Source organism: Magnusiomyces paraingens, assembly GCF_902498895.1.
Source record: "Magnusiomyces paraingens strain CBS 517.90 genome assembly, contig: contig3, whole genome shotgun sequence".
NCBI lineage: Eukaryota > Fungi > Ascomycota > Dipodascomycetes > Dipodascales > Dipodascaceae > Magnusiomyces > Magnusiomyces paraingens.
Window position 1 is genome coordinate 584,300 of NW_022474069.1, and position 17,995 is coordinate 602,294.

At 40.1% G+C, this 17,995-nt stretch overlaps 3 protein-coding genes across 3 annotated transcripts; 1 reads left to right on the forward strand and 2 right to left on the reverse strand.

Moving 5' to 3' along the window:
* Positions 1-578: 578 nt before the first annotated feature.
* On the reverse strand, positions 579-10,643 carry SAPINGB_P003486 (uncharacterized protein; the record flags this gene model as incomplete). Its single annotated transcript, XM_031998204.1, has 2 exons — positions 579-4,511; positions 5,241-10,643. 2 exons carry the CDS (start codon positions 10,641-10,643, stop codon positions 579-581), a joined length of 9,336 nt encoding a protein of 3,111 aa, XP_031854095.1.
* Positions 10,644-15,382: 4,739 nt separating this feature from the next.
* SAPINGB_P003487 (uncharacterized protein) lies at positions 15,383-16,318 on the reverse strand (the record flags this gene model as incomplete). The annotated part of the gene is made up of 1 exon (XM_031998205.1): positions 15,383-16,318. One exon carries the CDS (start codon positions 16,316-16,318, stop codon positions 15,383-15,385), a length of 936 nt encoding a protein of 311 aa, XP_031854096.1.
* A 509-nt stretch (positions 16,319-16,827) lies between these two features.
* Positions 16,828-17,953, forward strand: SAPINGB_P003488 (uncharacterized protein; the record flags this gene model as incomplete). The annotated part of the gene is made up of 2 exons (XM_031998206.1): positions 16,828-16,944; positions 17,009-17,953. 2 exons carry the CDS (start codon positions 16,828-16,830, stop codon positions 17,951-17,953), a joined length of 1,062 nt encoding a protein of 353 aa, XP_031854097.1.
* Positions 17,954-17,995: the final 42 nt, after the last annotated feature.

Here is a 17,995-nt window from a genome sequence, read left to right on the forward strand (position 1 = left end):
TCCACGTTATTATTTTACATGAGCATAGATATCAAAAATTTGAATGATTAAGGTTAATTAATATTGTATTTTTTAAAAAAAAAAACTATACAGAAACCCACTTATGATTTTGTAAATCTACACGTACATTATATATATAAGAATAACACTGTAACTCTTGTTCATTACACAAGCTGTATGCTTTTTTTTTTGTAGCTCTTGGGAGTCAAGTGTCAACTGACAGGTATAAGACTCTCTAGAATAAGTAAAGAGCGCACCAGCGAGACATGCACCAATTGCAGGACAGTAAAAGCCAACTTTGTCTCTGAGTGATCGTGTCTACCATTGTGATTCGTGCTGAATCTCTGTTTACAGAGATGTCTACGGAGCCAAAAACTCCTAATCAAGTATCTGGCATCCTCCAAGTAGTGTTTATTTCAAAAGATTCATGTTCCTCTAAAAATAGTCTGGCTTTTTATGGTGCATTTTCATGAACGATACGGAAATGATTATAGGTATTGTATTATATATAAAAAGAAAAACACAAGAAAAGAAATCAATACAAATATACAAAAAAGAAAAAAAAACAACTATATCTATTAGGAAGAATCTCCGCGAGCCTGACGACGCTCCAAATGAGCTTTCTCAGCAGCCCGTTTGTCAGCAGAAGCACGCTCCAGGCAGTCAACGTAGACCTTGTGGCGAACCAGTTGCTGTAAAAGGTACTGGGCTTTGCGATCCCAATTGGCCATGACGCGAGCAGTGTTTGAACCACGGGGAGAGTACGCGACAACAATCTTGCTGCGGAGAGAGTTGTGAGAAGCCAACTCACCTTCAACACGGGTCACGTACAAGCGCAAATTTTCAAGTTGGAGAGGCTCGTTAACATCGGCCACAACAAGGCTTTGTGATGTAGGACGCCATTCGCGAATCCCAGTGAGTTTGTCGCCGGGGTAAACGTGATGATTGTGCAATGATAGCGAGGAGGCAGCCTTGAAGCGAGAAGACGAAGATGAAGAGGTAGAATGAATTGGTGCAATAATTGAGGAGGAAGCATGAGTGGTATCGAGTTCTTGGAGAAGGGCCGAGGACCAGCCATAGTCCATGGACGAGACTGGCTCTTCAAAGGGCTCCTTGGAAAGACGCGCAGCCCAGTAGTTGCATGTATAGACGTATTCGCGTGCAATGTCCTTGGTACCAGCCTGGAACACCAGCACGCCCTTTTGTGGTAGTGTAAGGGACCACAGGGCAGCGTACCCGCGCGACCGCTTTGTAGTTGTTGGAAGTTCCTGGGCCATTGTATGACACAGATGGAATCCATCAACAATGTTTGCCTTTTCCATCCAGTTGCCTGCTCCCACATTCTCGCCAGAAGAAGAAGATGATGATGAAGCCTTTTGAAAATTGAAAATCTTGATTTGACCACGCTGGACAACAACAAATACTTGTAACCAGTCGCTTTTCTTGCTCTTCTTGCCACTGATGGGATCAATATAAGGTCTGTATTTGAGAAGACCTTCCTTGGTCCATGGAGGACCTTGCAACTCGAGTTCCACTTCTTTGGCAAGATCTTCTTCTAGTTTCAGTAAATCGCCAAAGGAACTGGAAGATGAGGAATCAACCTGCTGAAGCATCTGGTTGTCTTCATCATGCTGAATCGACGACATGAGCAAGCCAGTAAACCCGACTGCATTGCGATGCAGCCCATAGGTTCCAGTCATAGATGACTCCAGCGACAGCAACGATCCAAGCGAGTCTCGATGGGTCAGCGACTCGCTGCGGTAGCTGTTACCGCTGCTACTGCCGGATAAACCAGTATTAAATTCAATACGGCTTTGGTTTGAGTTATTTTCCAGCGACGAAGTAGAAAACGCACCATGGCTACGGCCTGGTCGCAATCGACTAGAAAAGCGACCAAACAGAGAGCTAGCTGTGGATGAAGACGAGTTAGATGCAGGACTGCTATTATTGCTGTTTGATGCTCCGATATTTAAACTCGACCCACCAGAATTGGTACTTGCTATGAGACTGCCATTGCACGATGGCTGTTGGCGCAAAACCGATGGAGAGACAGAAATTGATGGCGCAAGCCCTGGTGCATAGGGATGCGAAAGTGACGTTCCTGCCGTTCCAATAGAAAATGATGCACGCGAGGACATGCTGACCAAATGGCTTGTACGTTTCTGACGCTCAATTTCTTCAGCACGATACAGCTCCAAGGGATCTTTAGCTACCGAGGAATAAAACACCTTGAGAACAGTTTCAAGCTGCTGGCACCACTCCTTGGAGAACAATCGGAACGGGCACTCGTTGACAAGTGCTGTTGTGTCTTCCTTAGAAGAGGAGGAGGAAGACGTCGACGAGGGACTCACAAGAGTAGTCGACGAGTGCGAAAAAGATGCGGCCTTACGAGGTTGCTGGAGAGGTGGTGGCGGCGGGAGCAGAGGAACATGGTTGGAAGATGTAGAAGAGTTAGATGCAATGGACATATTTGTGGGTGTTGTTGTGATGGGGTGGGCAGTAAGGGCGGCTGGAGAAGCAGCACCATTGTGGAGCGTGGTAATGCTAGCATCAGTTGAGAGCGTGGATTTGCTCGTGATAGAAGATTGTGTAGGGGCAGGCGATGTGGGGCTTTGACTTATCAAAGTTGTTGGAGCAGCAGAGGTTTGGGTGGGTTCTTCTATTGTCAGGGTCTTGATTGTGTCCATGGTATTAAGGACAAATTTAGACTTTGAAATTTTCTTCGAGGTAGAGTGGTCAAGAGCATAAAGGTCTGTATTAAGTAGCAACAGCGAGTAGGCAATAGTGTAGACTACGTTAAAGTCTGCAAAGCCATGGTTAGGATTAAACTTGATCCAAGCAGAAGAAAAAGATTCCACGATGCGGTTGAGTTGTTGAGACTCGCCCTTCATATAAATCTTATCACAAAGATCGCGCAGGGCACCAAGAATGGACTTGCCAGTCCAGTTGAAGAGATCCATATAAGCAGTGCGTGTGGCCTCGCGAAGAGTTCCATCGTCACCCATCCAGCTGGCATAATTTTCGGCTGTGAGATAAGGATGAGCACCGTTGAAGAACTCAAGAGCCAGGGCATGAGGGTTTTCTTCCAGGGGCAGTTGTTGTTGTGGTGATGGTGGCTGCTGCTTTAGAGGGGATTGAGGAGCCGACGATACTTGTTCAACATCCTTTGAAGAATGAATTTCTTGAATAGTTTCATCAGCACAGTCCTCAAATGTTTCAGTCATTGGAGATTGTTCAGAGAGATAATGTCGAGAAGAAGGAGGTGTAGTAGAGTGGCCTTCGTGAATAGAAGTAGGCGAAGAAGGCGAGGATTTTCCAACTATAACTATAGTTTGGCGCTGAGACGAGCTAGATGAAATAGGCAGGGGCTGGGCCTTGAGGGTAAGGTTATTAGCATCTTGCATTAGGGGGAAAGAAGATACGGCAGCGAGTTCAGAAGGTTTAGGAGAAGTGGGAGTTGGAAGCGTTTCAGGGGAAGTGACAGTAGCCGAGATAGCACTATTAGTGTTAGCCAATGTAGTAGTATTAGTAGTGGCAGAAGTAGCAGCAGTAGCAACAGCAGTAGAAACACTGTGGTTATTAATTTTTTGTTGTTGCTGCTGCAGTGGTGAAGAGGATTCGAAAGTCGCCAATAAGGGATTTGCCAAAATAGGAGAGTTTAGTCCCGAAAATGCACCTTTATGGATGACTGCATCTGCCATATTATTATTATGACCCGAAAGCGAAGTAGTACGCATCTGCAGATCTTGGGTGGAGCTGTCACTGCTACTGTTATTATTGTTATTTTTATTCTCACCACTTGACCCCATATCAGATTGAGAATTCGTCAAAGGGGCCGATAATGACGAAGACTGAAAAGGTGGGGCCAGTGAATACTGCTGTGGTTGCAAAACTGGAGTAGTAGAAGTAAAGGTCCCTTGGGCCAGTGAGGGGGAAGGAGAGTGCTGAGAGGATCGCACGCTTAAAGGACCAGTGGCGGTAGCAGAAAAAAGAATTGCAGAAAGCTGTTGGCTACTGCTGCGACTTCGGCTTGCTCTTGGTGTTGGGGCGTCGCTAGAAGCTGCAGGCTCATAAAGCGGTGAGTCTGAGTGAGTAATGGCTGGAAGGAATTCTGTAGATGTTGCTGTTGTAGAAACAAGCGAGACAGATGTCGTTGGATGAGCAGCCAAAAGAGAAGTGCCCGAAGCAGGTGTAATGAAAAGAGAAGACACTGGTCTCGGAGTAGTTGTAGAAAAGTGAGAAGTGGAAGATGGAGAAGAAGAAGGAGGAGTGGAAAACTCTTGAGCAGGCGAAGAAGAAGATGGGGTGTCGTTTAAATCTAGCGATGAACTTTCCAGAGACTCAAAGTTGCTTAGACCCAAAATATCTTTATGACGAGAAGGAAATAGCGGCGATACGGGTCTAATATCTAATGCAAGATGATTAAGAATAGGACTAGTGGATGGAGATGTGCTAAAGCTAGATGATGAAGTTGACGTCGACGACGACGAAAAAGCTCGCTTAGTCTGATTCTAAAAAAAAAAAATTATGGTTAAAAGTCTTTTTCAAGAAAGAGAATTGTGCATATGTATGATGACAGGTGCAGAAAGCTGACAAAAAAAAAGAAAAAGAAAAAAAAATTTCAAGTCGAGTAGAAATGAAAAAAAAAATAGAAATGAAGGAATTTTTAAACGATAAATAGGAGAAGAAAAACGGACTCAAATAAGTCGAGATTTTAAATCATGAAAAGGGGGAGATATTTCCAGTTAAAAGAAGTAAAAAGTAAGAGATGACGTTATAAAAAAAATATATTCTCTTTTATCATCCTCTTTTTATTTAAAAAAAATCAGAGACATGAGGAGATCTTCGTAAAATAAGGGGGATCAATAAAAGATCAAGAGAGGAGAACAAGAATGGGCATCAAAAGGGCGATATAGAGAACAAATCGGGTATTTGAAAGTTGGTAAAAAAAAAGTTATTCATAAAATGGGAAAAAACGCCCTTTAACTTTTTTTGGATGGAAAAAAAAAGTTGCAAAAGTTTATTCAAGAAAAAATAAAAGGAATAAAAAATGAATAAGTCGAGTATATCGCAATGTCTCAGATGTGCTCAAGACACAATTATAAGTTTGCTGGAAGAGACATACGCAAAAAATAAAAAAGGGAAAAGAAAGAGAGAGAGAGAGAAAGAGAAAGAGAAAGAGATTGACATAAAAAGAAAGACATGGGAGAACCAAAATAAAGGAAACTAGGCAAACTTACCAAGGTTGCAGATGAAGCCGCTAAAGAAGAAGAGGAAACTATGGACGAGGCCGAAGACGAAGCCATTCGCGGGATAGTCTTATGTTTGGATGCAGAAGACCCCCGTGAAAGCGATGAATTAGACCCGCCACCAAAAAGCCGGCGCAGAAAATGGGGCCGGTGAATGTCTGAACTTGCACCAGAATGTTTTCTGTGATGAAGAGACCCAGCGTCGGCATTTCCTTGTAGAGGAGACATGGATGTTGAGTTTGTATTGTAGGTCAAATTTTTCGCAAGAGTAACTTGCGGCTGAGTATTAAAAGTGACTGAATTTTTCTTCCTTGGTACACGAGTGGTGGTGGTGGTGCTAGTGCTAGTGCTAGTGCTAGTACTAGTGCTAGCAGAATTATTTGACGTTGCCGCAGTTGAAGGCAATGAGAAAGAAGAAAAGGAAGGAGAAGAAAAAAAGACTGTAGAACCAAGAGACGGTGCTGAAAACGAGTGCAGGTGTGAGTGTTGTGCGGCAGTGCGAGACGCAAGAATAGAAGAAACTCTGCGTTTACGCTTTTTGTGTGCTGCAGAGAGACGCTGGTAAGAACCGTCGAATGATTTTAAACGTGGCGAAAGAGCAGAAGGAGTTGACGCACGAATAACAATGCCGTGATGAGATGATGATGGCGGCGTAAACGTCCGGGTTGATCGAGTACGATGACGGTGGGTGCGAGTACGGTTGCGGGTGCGAGTACGAGTGCGGATGTAAAGCTGGGAATCACTATTACGCAGAGCTGGAGACAATGAAGGAGGAGTAGACGCTAAGGAAGAAAGGCGGGATGAGGATAAAAAAGGTGATGAATTAAGCGAAGATGAGGACGATGAAGTCGACGGCAGTGATTCCGATGAAGAAGCAGTAGAGAAGGCAGAGACAGATGGCACAAGTGAAGCAGCGGAGGAACGTCTAGAGAGATTCCCGACGACCGTGTTGGGGGCTGCTGCTGGTGCCGGGGTATTTGATGAGACAGCAGGCGGGAGCGGTGGAAGGGGTTTATTTAGCTGAGACTTGAGGAGACCCGAGCTCTTGCAATGAAGTTTATTGTTTTTGACGGGAGATTCCTGTTGAGAGACTCTAGGGCTGGAGATACTTTCTGGTCTGGATTGTGCAGAATGAAGCGAGGCTAGTGATGACAATGAAGAAAAGGAAGACGATGATGATGGAACTTGATAAAGAAGCTCTTGTTTCTGCTGGATCAAGTTTTCCAAATGGCCCGTGGGATTGATGGTGGTAGAAGAAAAAGAGTTTTTAGAAAATTGGTCTTGGTGCAACGACGTTTCAGGGGTTTGTTTTTGTACTGGTTGGTGGTGTTGTTGTTTTTGTTGTTGTTGTTGTTGTTGTACTGCTACTACTAGTTGAGGTAGTTGTTGTTGTTGATCAATAAGTGTCACTGGCAGACTATTATGGGCCCCACTGCCTAGGTGACCAAAACTTTCTTTTAGACGCGTCGAAAGATTAAACGCGTCTTTTTGGCGTGAAGAGGCTGTTTCTGCGGGTGTTTCCATAACAACTTTACTAACTTCAGGTGTACTAGCTGTCGCTAAACCATAACTAGAAGAACCCCCTAACCCACGAGCCTCGTTAACAGTGCCGCTAAAATGCTGTTGCTGCTGCTGCTGCTGCTGCTGCAACATGGGCTGTTGCAAACCAAGAACTGTCACAGTCGCGTCCTCCTCGTCAAAAGAAGTTTCTGCATGAGAAATCCTAGGAACAGGAGAAAGCTGTTGAGGAAGCATATCAGTTGGAACATCAGAAACAGAGTAGTAATGGGTTCTGGCAGAAATCGTCGAGTCTCGGTGTTGTAAATTTTGTTGTTGAAGCTGAAGTTCAAAGTCTTGAAGCATTTGAAGTTGTAACTGCTCTTGTTCTTGTTCTTGCTGCTGCTGCTGCTGCTGACGTTGTTGTACCAAAGTGTCAAATTCCTCATCTGATGTCTCAGATGCAGATTGGCAAGCATCATAGTACTCCATCTTAGACTCAGGTCTAACAACGCTGCTCATATCGTCATCAAAGTCTTCCTCTTCTTCATTTTCTTCTTCTCTTGCTTCTGTCTCTTTCAAATTCTGCTCAAGTAGTTCTGGTTGATGGTCAAATTGCTGGAGTGGTTGCTCATCTTCAAAATTTTCAAACGCCTCATAGCCATCACTAAAAACTGTAAAGGCTCGCGAAGACCCGGATCCAGATCCAGACCCCATAAAACTAACAAGACCATCATCAGTAAAACTGTCGTCGGTAAAACTGGCATCTGTTTCGGCTTCGCCATCAGCTTCGTGGTCCGTAAAGTTACTGCTGCTGCTGTTATTGCTGCTTCCACTAAACCCCCCACCACTGAAGGGACTTCGCATGTTGCGTCGACTCCGGCGGCTTCCGTTAAGACTGCCAGTAAAACTTCCACTTAGGCTTCCACTTAAGCTTCGGTTAAGGCTTCCACGAATGCTACCAGTAAAACTGCTGCTTCCACTGCCACTGCTGTTGTAGTTGTTACCATTGTTGAAAAACGAATCATCACTAGGAATAAGACGTACTCCCGCCCTCATAGGCTGCTGCTGCTGTGGCTGCTGCTGTTGTAGTGGTTCCAGATTCGTAAATTTAGGCTCTAGCCCTGAAACAAGTCCCAGCCCTAGCCCTTGCTCGGTATTAGATGTAGTAGTAGTAGTAGTAGTAGTAGTAGTAGTAGCATCGGCAACATAGCTGGACCCTTGTCCTATTAACGGCAAATTACTAGCTGCCGAAGCCGGTCGTGATCGTGAAGGAGTAAAAAACAATTCTTGTTCGTCATGGTCGTAATCGGTATCAGTGTGATATTGAAGCTGCTGCTGCTGCTGCTGCTGCTGAGGGGATACGAGTTGCTCATTAAAAGAATGAAGGGAATCTTCATCAAGCATTAATGAAAAAGACGAAGAAGCATATTCGTTTAAAATGGAATTGATAGAAACAGGTGAACTAGGTTGAGGAACTTCTAAGCCTCCCAAGGCTGGTGCGACAGCTGGATAAGGGTAAAAATACTGAAAGCTGGAAGCCGCAGATGGAGTGCCAGGAGCATCGCCCAGAAAAGAAGGATCTTTTAAATGAAGAGGATGTGAGTGAGGGAAATTGCGGCGAAGATGATTATGGTTGTGGCGAGAATTATGATGAGACTCAGGGCCTGAAACATTCGGCCCGTGAAAATGATGTAGTTCACTGTCATGTCTGTTGCAAGTACCACTAGCCTCGATATCAAATGGAACTTTAGATGCGGCAGTTGTGTCTTGGAGTTGTTTATCATCTTCTCCATCTTCCCGTAGTAGCGAGGAGCAAGCTTTGCTATCTCCAGTAGATGCCAGGGTCACGTCATCTGATGGATTTAATAGTACATTCTGATTATGCTGGATGTGCTGGTTATTATGGTGGTGATGAAAATTCTGGGCCGCTAGATCTAATTGTTTCTGCGTCGCCATTTCAAACCGCATACTGAAGTTATTATCACTGCCATCAGTTTCGTAATCCCCGTCAGTATCGCTACTACTATAAATGTAGTCTGACGAATTTTCTTCAGCCGTAGTAATGCCACTGTTAGTATTTCTCATGCTCATACTTGTACTGCTTGTGCTGGTGTTGTTGGTGTCGCTTTTGGGTCCAACAATAGTGCCGCCTGCAGCAAAATCTTTAATAGTGCTGCCGTTACCACCTGTATTACCACAGTCTGCAGTGTTGGGGGGAGCACCAACAACACCATGCAGATGCTGCGGTGGGCTGCCAAAAAGAAGAAAATCAGGGTTGGACGAGTAACGCTTGATTTTGTTATTGCCAGACGTGTAAATGGCTTCTTTTTGTTCGCGCGGTGCAACAACAACACTGGACGAAGAATTCATATTGTTGACATCGAAGGCTCCGGATAGAGGTTGCGAAGAAGAAGAAGAAGTAGCAGAAGCAGCAGAAGCAGCAGAAGCAGCAGAAGCAGCAGAAGCAGCAGAAGCAGCAGAAGCAGCAGAAGCAGCAGAAGCAGCAGAAGCAGCAGAAGCAGCAGAAGTAGCCAGTGGCACAAGTAAATTTGGTGACAGTGTGAGCGTGAGGCCTGCAGTTTGAGTTGGGGAGGCGGAACGGAGCGAGACATTGCTCATAAACTCACCGTCATCATTGTAAACTGGATTGCCAGATGTTTGCGCAAGCATAGCCTTGACTAGGGTCGGTGATTCTGGGTCCGAGTAACTACCTGCCGAAAAGTTGCTGCGAAGAGATGAAGAGGACCGGAACGAAACAGGCATTCGTTGATGAGAAGGAAATGGTGCAAGAGCTGTGTTACTATCATAGCTACCATGGCTTACACAGCTTCCATGACTTGCACAGCTTCCATGACTAGCACAACTGCCGTTGCTTCCACAGCTTGCGCAACTACCATGACTGGAATAACTGCTATAACTGATATTTGTAGTATAACTGCTGAGCGAAGAAGAAGAGCGGAAAGTTACAGGTACACGAGGCCGGGTCGAAATATTGGTATAGGTAAAAGTTCCATTGGCAGTATTGTTTAGGTTGTTGTTGCTATTAAAATTGTTGTTAAAATTATTGTAGCTATTGTAACTATTGTAACTATTGTGACTATTATGACTACTGTAGCTGTTGTAGCTTCCACTGCTGTAGTTGCTACTCATTGCCGAGCTAAGAGAAGATGAAGAACGGTACGTTAGGGGGATACGAGGGACTGAAGAAAGATTTAGTGAAGTGCCCGAAGCTGTACGAGGCATATGATGGTAACTTTGAGTGGTGCGTAACTGATGCTGCGGTTGTTGGCCCAAAGCTGAAGGTCCCATTAATGGAGAAGCGGATAGAGAAGAAGAAGCGATTGTAAATGAATAAGATGATGGTGAAGGAGGGGTTGTATGTAAAGATCTGGTATCAAAGCTAGCGTCATTATTGTAATTATTATTTAGTAATAGCAAGTCATGTTGAAGTTTGCGCTCATCATCTGTGTCAAAATCTGTGTCTGTATCATAGGAAGATGATTCTGCTCGAGAAGCTAGCTTACGGCGGTAATGGTTGGAGTATGAGTTTGTGCGTTGACGACGAAGCGAGAGTTGCGAGTATGGCGAAATTGATAGGAGCAAAGACTCGGTAGAAGGTCGCGCGTATGATTCAGTGTCGCTAAGATCTTGTGAATGACTGTGAGATTGGTGGTGAACATATTGGTGATGGTTATGATAGCGATGAAGCATCAAGCTTTCATCATCGTCGTCATCATCTTCTGCATCTGCTGGAGCGTCGTCGTCCTCTAAGGTTAATGCTGCGACAAGGTTTGCTGGAGCAGTAGCATTGTTGTTGGTGAAAGTATGGTTGGATCCTGCTACTGCAGGGACTACTGTTGAGTCGACCAAAGCAAATAAAGTAGGGTCGCTCATTATTTATATTTATCAAAAATTATTAGATGAATAACTGTGTATAAAAAAAACTGCTATTATATATATATTGATAAAAATGGTTTAAAAAGAAGTTTTAAATAAATAAATAAATAAAAAAAGGTGTTGGTTTGATATATATTTTTTTTGATGTAGAAAAAAAAAAAAAAAAAAAAGTTGCGGAAACACCGACGTCTTTAAACGCAGTGTGAGGTTTCTTACCACGCGCGCGTTTGTCTACCCTGCACCATAAAAAAATTATAAAAAATAATAATAAACAATAAAGAAAAAAAAAAAAAGAAAAGTTTCTAAGCCTAAAATAACTAAAGTAGGAAAAAAAATTATTAATAATAATAATAATAATAATAGTATGTGCTGCAAAAATTATATATGGAAGTGTTATTATTATATTATTATTATAATTATTATTATAATTATTATTGTTTAGCACCAACATTAAAAAATTCAAAATGTTGTGAACTTGAAGAATCCATCCACTCAATCAAAATGAAAAAATAATAATAAACAAATTTTCCAATATAATCAAATATAATCAAATATAATCAAATAATAATAATAATAATAATAATAATAATAATAATAATAATAATAATAATAATAATAATAATAATAATAATAATAATAATAATAATAATAATAATAATAATAATAATAATAATAATAATAATAATAATAATAATAATAATAATAATAATAATAATAATAATACCAATCACAGATATCTGTCGATTCCTTGGCTGCTTTTAATTATAGAAAAAAATTCATATCATACAATGACTTGAAATTATGACCATTTAAGTCCTCTCTTTGCTTTTGCTTTCTCTTCAAAATAAATTTTATTTGAACTTTTTCTTTATCTATTTCTTGTTCTTTTTCATGATACTTGTGTCCTGGTGTAGTCTGTCATTTATTTATACTTTTTCAATCATCTCGAAAAGACCCTTGAAAAAAAAAATGGAGCAAAAGCATCGCTCATCGCTCATCCCCATCTGTACAGCAGTACAGTCAGCAGCAGCAACAGCAGTAACAACAAAATCATCACCATCATCATCATCATCATCATCATCTAATTTATCAGAACAAGGCTTGTGAGTCACGAGGTTTCAACCAGGAATTTGGGACTTAAATCTTGATATGGGCGTTGACTGGCTTGTATATTAAAAACAAATTTTTGGTAATAAATAAACAACCCCATGCGAAATTTTTTTATCTCCATAACAATTAAAGATTAGATTGGTATATAGTCATCGCCAACATCATCACAATCATCACTACCCAAAGATGGGTTTCTGGGAAATAGTCTTTGGTTACATCGTAATTAATATATTAGTCAAGGATTTCAATTACACTTTAAGTATCCACCTGTTCTCTTTTTCCACCCTAAAACTAATGCAATTTGACTTACTCGACTAGGGGCTTATTTTTTCTCACTAAAAACTCAAACTAGCATTTGCTAATGCTAATTGTGCATTAGTTAGTATGCTAAACGAAATTTTCATATCGATATGCCATGATTACTCAAATAAAATTATATTAGTCCAGCCATTTCATACAAGTTTTTTAAGGTTTTGGATGAATTATAGGCTCAAATGCCTGTCTTACTCGACTCTTCTTCAACTTTAACTTTATCTAACTTACCTTTATATAAAAAAAAAAAAAAAAAAAGCATATTGAAATAAATATAAATATAAATATAAATATAAATATAAAAAAATTTAAAAATAAAAATAAATATAAATATAAAAAGATGTTCAATTCTTTGAAAATTTTAAAATAATTGAAACGATTTGTTATTTGTTGTTGTTGTTTTCTCTTATATCCAATATTCTGGTTTCATACACGTGTAATTAGAAGATATAGATAGTTGCTTTCCGCTTTTTATTTTTCATTCTCATTTCGTTTCAATCATCAAAGATAGAAAAAGAGAACTTTGGTTTTTCAAGAACCATAGTTAAAACAAGTAATCTTCGTTATTTAGCGAAAAGACTGGCTTTTTGCTTTGTTGGTTTTGTTCATACTCCTGATTTGATGTACCACTCTATGTTCCACCCCCTTATCAATCAAACAAAAGGAGGTCTCCTGAAAAATGTTATAGTGGCTATATAATAGTGACAGGAAATGATTCAAAATAGGGAGTAAAAATCAAAGAATAAAAGTCCCATAGAAATTATTTTTTAATAGACTATGAAGAAAAAAAATTTTACATCAAATCAACAGTTTCTTGAGAAAAAAAAAAAGTCAGAATCAAGTTCTTCATTTTCCTAAGCCGGTATTTTTTTAATATAATACCAATTTTCCATATATTTTGATAGGTTATAACAAGCTTTGTGACTTGTAATTTTCATTTGTTTTAACAAAAATAAACTCACTGTAACCTGGTTTATGATAATTAACGCAATAAACAAATAGTGTTGAAACTTTTCACTCATATAAAACAACTATTCTTCATTTATGCATGTATGCAAGACAAAGTTTTCAAATGTTTCCTTTTTTTTCTTTGAAAATTCAATCTTTACTTTTTTTTTTTTTTTGGGAGGGTTTCTTTTTATTTTTGAACAAGAAAAAAATATTATTTTCTTCATAACTTGAATCGACAACAACGCATCTTAAGATTGTCGATTTCCAGCGTTCTGCGACAACTGTGGAATCTTAACTTTTTTCCTTCTGTTGCAGATGATTTTTTTAGGAAGGTCAGGTACTGCTGGCTATGATTAGCTCTCATCAGAGTATTGCAAATCATTGTAAATATTATTTATATACTTTTAAAACAAGGGCTTTTTTTTGTTTATTTTCTTATGGCCATTTATTGGTTTTCAAACAATTGTATTCTTTATCTCATAATATTAAAAATAAAATCCTTAATATAACCACCTTCTGACAATAAAGATTATCTGTTTTTAATTATATTCTTTTATATATTCCTTTATCTTTTTTTATGAAATTTTTCATTGCTTCTTTTCAGCCCTGCATTTAAGCGATGCTACTATTTTTATTTAATAAAAAAATAAATAAAAAAAAACCAATTTCTGTACATTCTCTTCTTTCGTAAATTACAAATTTTGTCCAAGCAAATAATAATTATCTTTCGTTTCCCTACCATCATTCTCTTCCTGTAAGCTGTTTTTTTTTTCTCCGGTCAAAAAAAACAACAGCTATTCATGTACAAAAACTCTTTCCATGACTCGTTCTAAAATCCTAAAATAAGTCTTCTCCACTTTAATTCTCTTAGACACTTCTCTTCGTTTAGTGCAAATTAACTAAACCCCCCATCAACCCCACTGAATCTAATAAAAATCTGGACTAGATGAATTTTTCACTCTAATATTTACATATTTGTATATATATATATACCAAAACTTCATGCAGGTACTCCGGTAAACTGGCTGCCCTGCAACGATTCATTGCCCTCTTCTCTCTTTTTGTTTAGGTGACCTGCGTTGTCAAGACACCTATCGGGTAATTACTTGGATGGATATTTACACATAGGGCTGACATTTGTAATCACTGTCCTAATAACCGGAAAAGTAAAGTATCCAAAAAATCAAAAGCAACATTTCAAAAGAAAATCAATAAAAAATGATAAATATTTATGCATAAAACAAATTTGCTACAAATGTTTGTTTATTTGTTCGTTTTTTTTTTTCAAAAATTATAAAAATGTAGAACTTAAACATCCACGCTATTTTTAATACAATTTGTTTTGTTTATTCAAGAGTAATAGAAATATATCATCAACATTAACGCTATTTTTTTAATTGCCAGATTTTGGGTGACCTGCTGTCTATTTGGTTTACCTTTTAGCTAGGCTGTTTTAATACTAGCGTCTCCGGTAACTAAAAAGATGGGCCCTGATTCCAGTTTAGGTGGAACAGGGAGAACCAGTGTGTTGGTCTCAACCCTGCCATTTCTATTTGTGTTCATGGACGCCCGTGAATTTTTTAACCTCCTCCTATATGTTCAGTCTACAATCATATATAATACGCTAATTAGACTGAACAAAAGAGTCAGCTTTCCTCTTTAGAAAATCTAAAAAAATAAATACAATATCAATTATTATTAAAAACAATTTCCTATTCATTAAATTAAATTTAAAAAACCATCTACTCATTTCAAAATTTATAAATTTACGTAATCAACAAATAGAATTATTTTATGATATTTTAGATTTTAATTTTTTTAAATTATTTGGGCGTCTGGTGTAGTTGGCTATCACGTTCGCTTAGCATGCGAAAGGTCCCCGGTTCAACTCCGGTGTCGTCCATTAACTTTTTAAAAAAACTTTATACTATTTTTTTTATTATTTTGATACCTGTAAACATCCAAAGATTCACTCACTCGTATTTTTTTTATTTTTTTTTTTAAATTATCATTCTTCAATTATTCCTAGAATCAAATGCAATAATTATATGATATTTTGCCGTGCAATTGAATCTTTGTTCTGGATAAAAAAAAAAATTTTTAAGAAAAATTGCTAGTCCATGTATCACAGCAATTATTTAATAAGCCCAGATTCATGGAATGAATTGAAAAACAGCATCCTTTGGTACAAAGAATATATATATCTATATATCCTTATAATTATATTATTATAATTATATTATTATAATATTATAATATCACAATATTTATTAATACCAGAATGCTAAATAATACTCCTGATCAAATAATTATCATCATCAGCATCACATTGCGTGACTCCTAACTTCAACGGTCCGCCTTTTTTAAGGCTCAGTAAGCGGGTCCCAGCTCGTAAAGTCATGCGCATTTTTATCGCCCAATAACTCAAGCTCCTCTGGAGTCAGCTCAAAGTCCCAGATATCAATGTTCTCAATGAGCCGCGCACGATGAGTGCTCTTGGGTAAAGGTACATAGCCATGCTGTACTGACCACCGGAGCAATACTTGCACAGGTGTCTTTTTGTACTTGGCCGCAATGGCAACAAGATGAGGATCAAGTGGCTCCACTAGCTTCTTACCGCGAGTCAAGGGCGAGTATGCTTCAACAACAAGCCCAAGCTTCTGGCTATATGCCGCAATGGATTCGCGCTGCAGCCATGGATGCACCTCAATCTGGTTAACCGCGGGCTTGATGGTCAAACCCTCCCATGCATACAATTCCTTAAGATGCTCTTCGTTGTAGTTCGAAACACCAATTGTCTTAATAAGACCCTGCTCAACGGCTTCTTGCAAAGCCTTCCATGTGCCTAGACGTTTGACACGGCGTGCAGCTCGTTGAGTCTCAAAGTATGCGGGGTCGTCTTTAGACAGAGTCACGTCTGTGGGTGCAATGGGTGAGTGCACAAGTACAAGATCAATGTACCCAAGACCCTTGAGTTTTTCCCAAGAAGAAGCCAGGGAGGCCTTGGTTTCTTCATATCCAAGGTTATCACCCCAAACCTTGGTGGTGTAGAAAATTTCACTGCGCTTGACTTCTGGGTGTGCAGCTAGGAAATCAACAACGCCTTGGGCAGTCTCAGCCTCGTTTTTGTAAAGAGCAGCACCGTCGATATGACGGTAACCAATTTCGAGGGCTTCCTTTACTAGAGCAGGTGCGACATCGGTGCCTGTCAGGTATAAGCCAAGGCCAAGATGGGGGATTGATTTGCCTGAGTTTAAAGAAAGAGAGGGAACAATAGTAGAGAAATCTTTGACGGACATGGTTTTTGTGAATAAAGTTAGAATTAATAAATGAAAGAGGAGGAGAAAAGAAGGGTTTAGGTGATCTTTTTATACTTCAATTCGAAAATTTCTTTTGCGTCATACTCCGAAATAATTGCAAACGGCAAGAGAGCGCGTTTTGCAAAAGAAATGGTGATGTTGTTGATGACTGCGGAATTCAAATGCAAGGCTATGCACAAAGTTACCCAGTATGTAGTTTAAATGTAATTTATTAAAAGTAACTTAACTAAAGATTATATAAAGATGACTCATGTTTACAATCAAAAATAAAAACACGTCAGGCGAGTTATGAATGCTAATTATCAAGTCCGTGCCAAAATTTCGCTTAAGTGGCAAATCACAGGCGGCTTTTGTGACACGAAAAAACCACCAAACTTTTTTTTTTTTTTTTCCCTTCTTTCTTTAAACTTCATTTTCCTTCTTTTCTTATCCGTTTAATCATCCATCTAAATCAAAACTATTATCACCCATCATAGATTTTCCATAAAATGGCCTCAGAAGACGTCGTCGCAGTTGAGTCCCACACTTCACAAAATACGACAGATATTGTTGGACCTGCCGAAGATGAAATTTCTTATGGCCCCGTTCTCATTTCCAAGCTTGAAGTATGCCAACCCGTTCTTGTCAAAAATCTAATTAAAACAAAAATTTCTAATCAGTTTTTTTTAGGGAAATGGTATCACAAGCTCAGACATCCGCAAGCTCGTAGAAGCAGGCTACAACACTGTCGAGAGCATTGCATACACTCCCAAACGCATTTTGCTTACAGTCAAAGGCATTTCAGAGGCCAAGGCAGATAAACTTCTGCATATGGCATCGCAGTACGTGCCCATGGGTTTCACCACGGCCACAGAGTTTCACCAAAGGCGATCGGAGCTCATCTCCATTACCACTGGATCCAAACAGCTTGATACTCTTCTTGGTGGTGGCATCGAAACCGGGTCTATCACGGAGATTTTTGGCGAGTTCCGCACAGGCAAGTCGCAGCTGTGCCACACGCTCGCAGTGACGTGCCAGCTGCCCATCGACATGGGCGGTGGCGAGGGGAAGTGCTTGTACATTGATACTGAGGGCACGTTCCGACCGTCGCGTTTGCTGTCGATCGGCTCGCGATACGGACTCGATGGCAACGTGGCGCTCGATAACGTGGCGTATGCACGCGCCTATAACGCAGACCATCAGCTACAGCTGTTGAATCAGGCAGCCGCCATGATGGCCGAGTCACGGTTTTCGCTACTGATTGTCGATAGTATCATGGCACTGTACCGGACAGATTTCAGTGGTCGTGGCGAGCTCAGTGCGCGTCAAACACATGTCGCCAAGTACATGCGCATGCTGCAGCGGCTGGCTGACGAGTTTGGCATAGCAGTGGTAATTACAAACCAAGTTGTGGCCCAGGTAGATGGTGCCGCAGGTATGTTTAACGCGGATCCGAAGAAACCTATTGGCGGTAACATTATTGCGCACGCGTCAACTACGCGCTTGTCTCTGCGTAAGGGCCGTGGGCCACAGCGTATTTGCAAGATTTATGACTCGCCCTGTTTGCCTGAATCAGAGTGTGTATTTGCCATTTATGAAGATGGTATTGGTGATCCAGAGGATCCAGAATCTTGAAACCCCTTTAAACTTTATATTTGGATAATGATAATAAATACT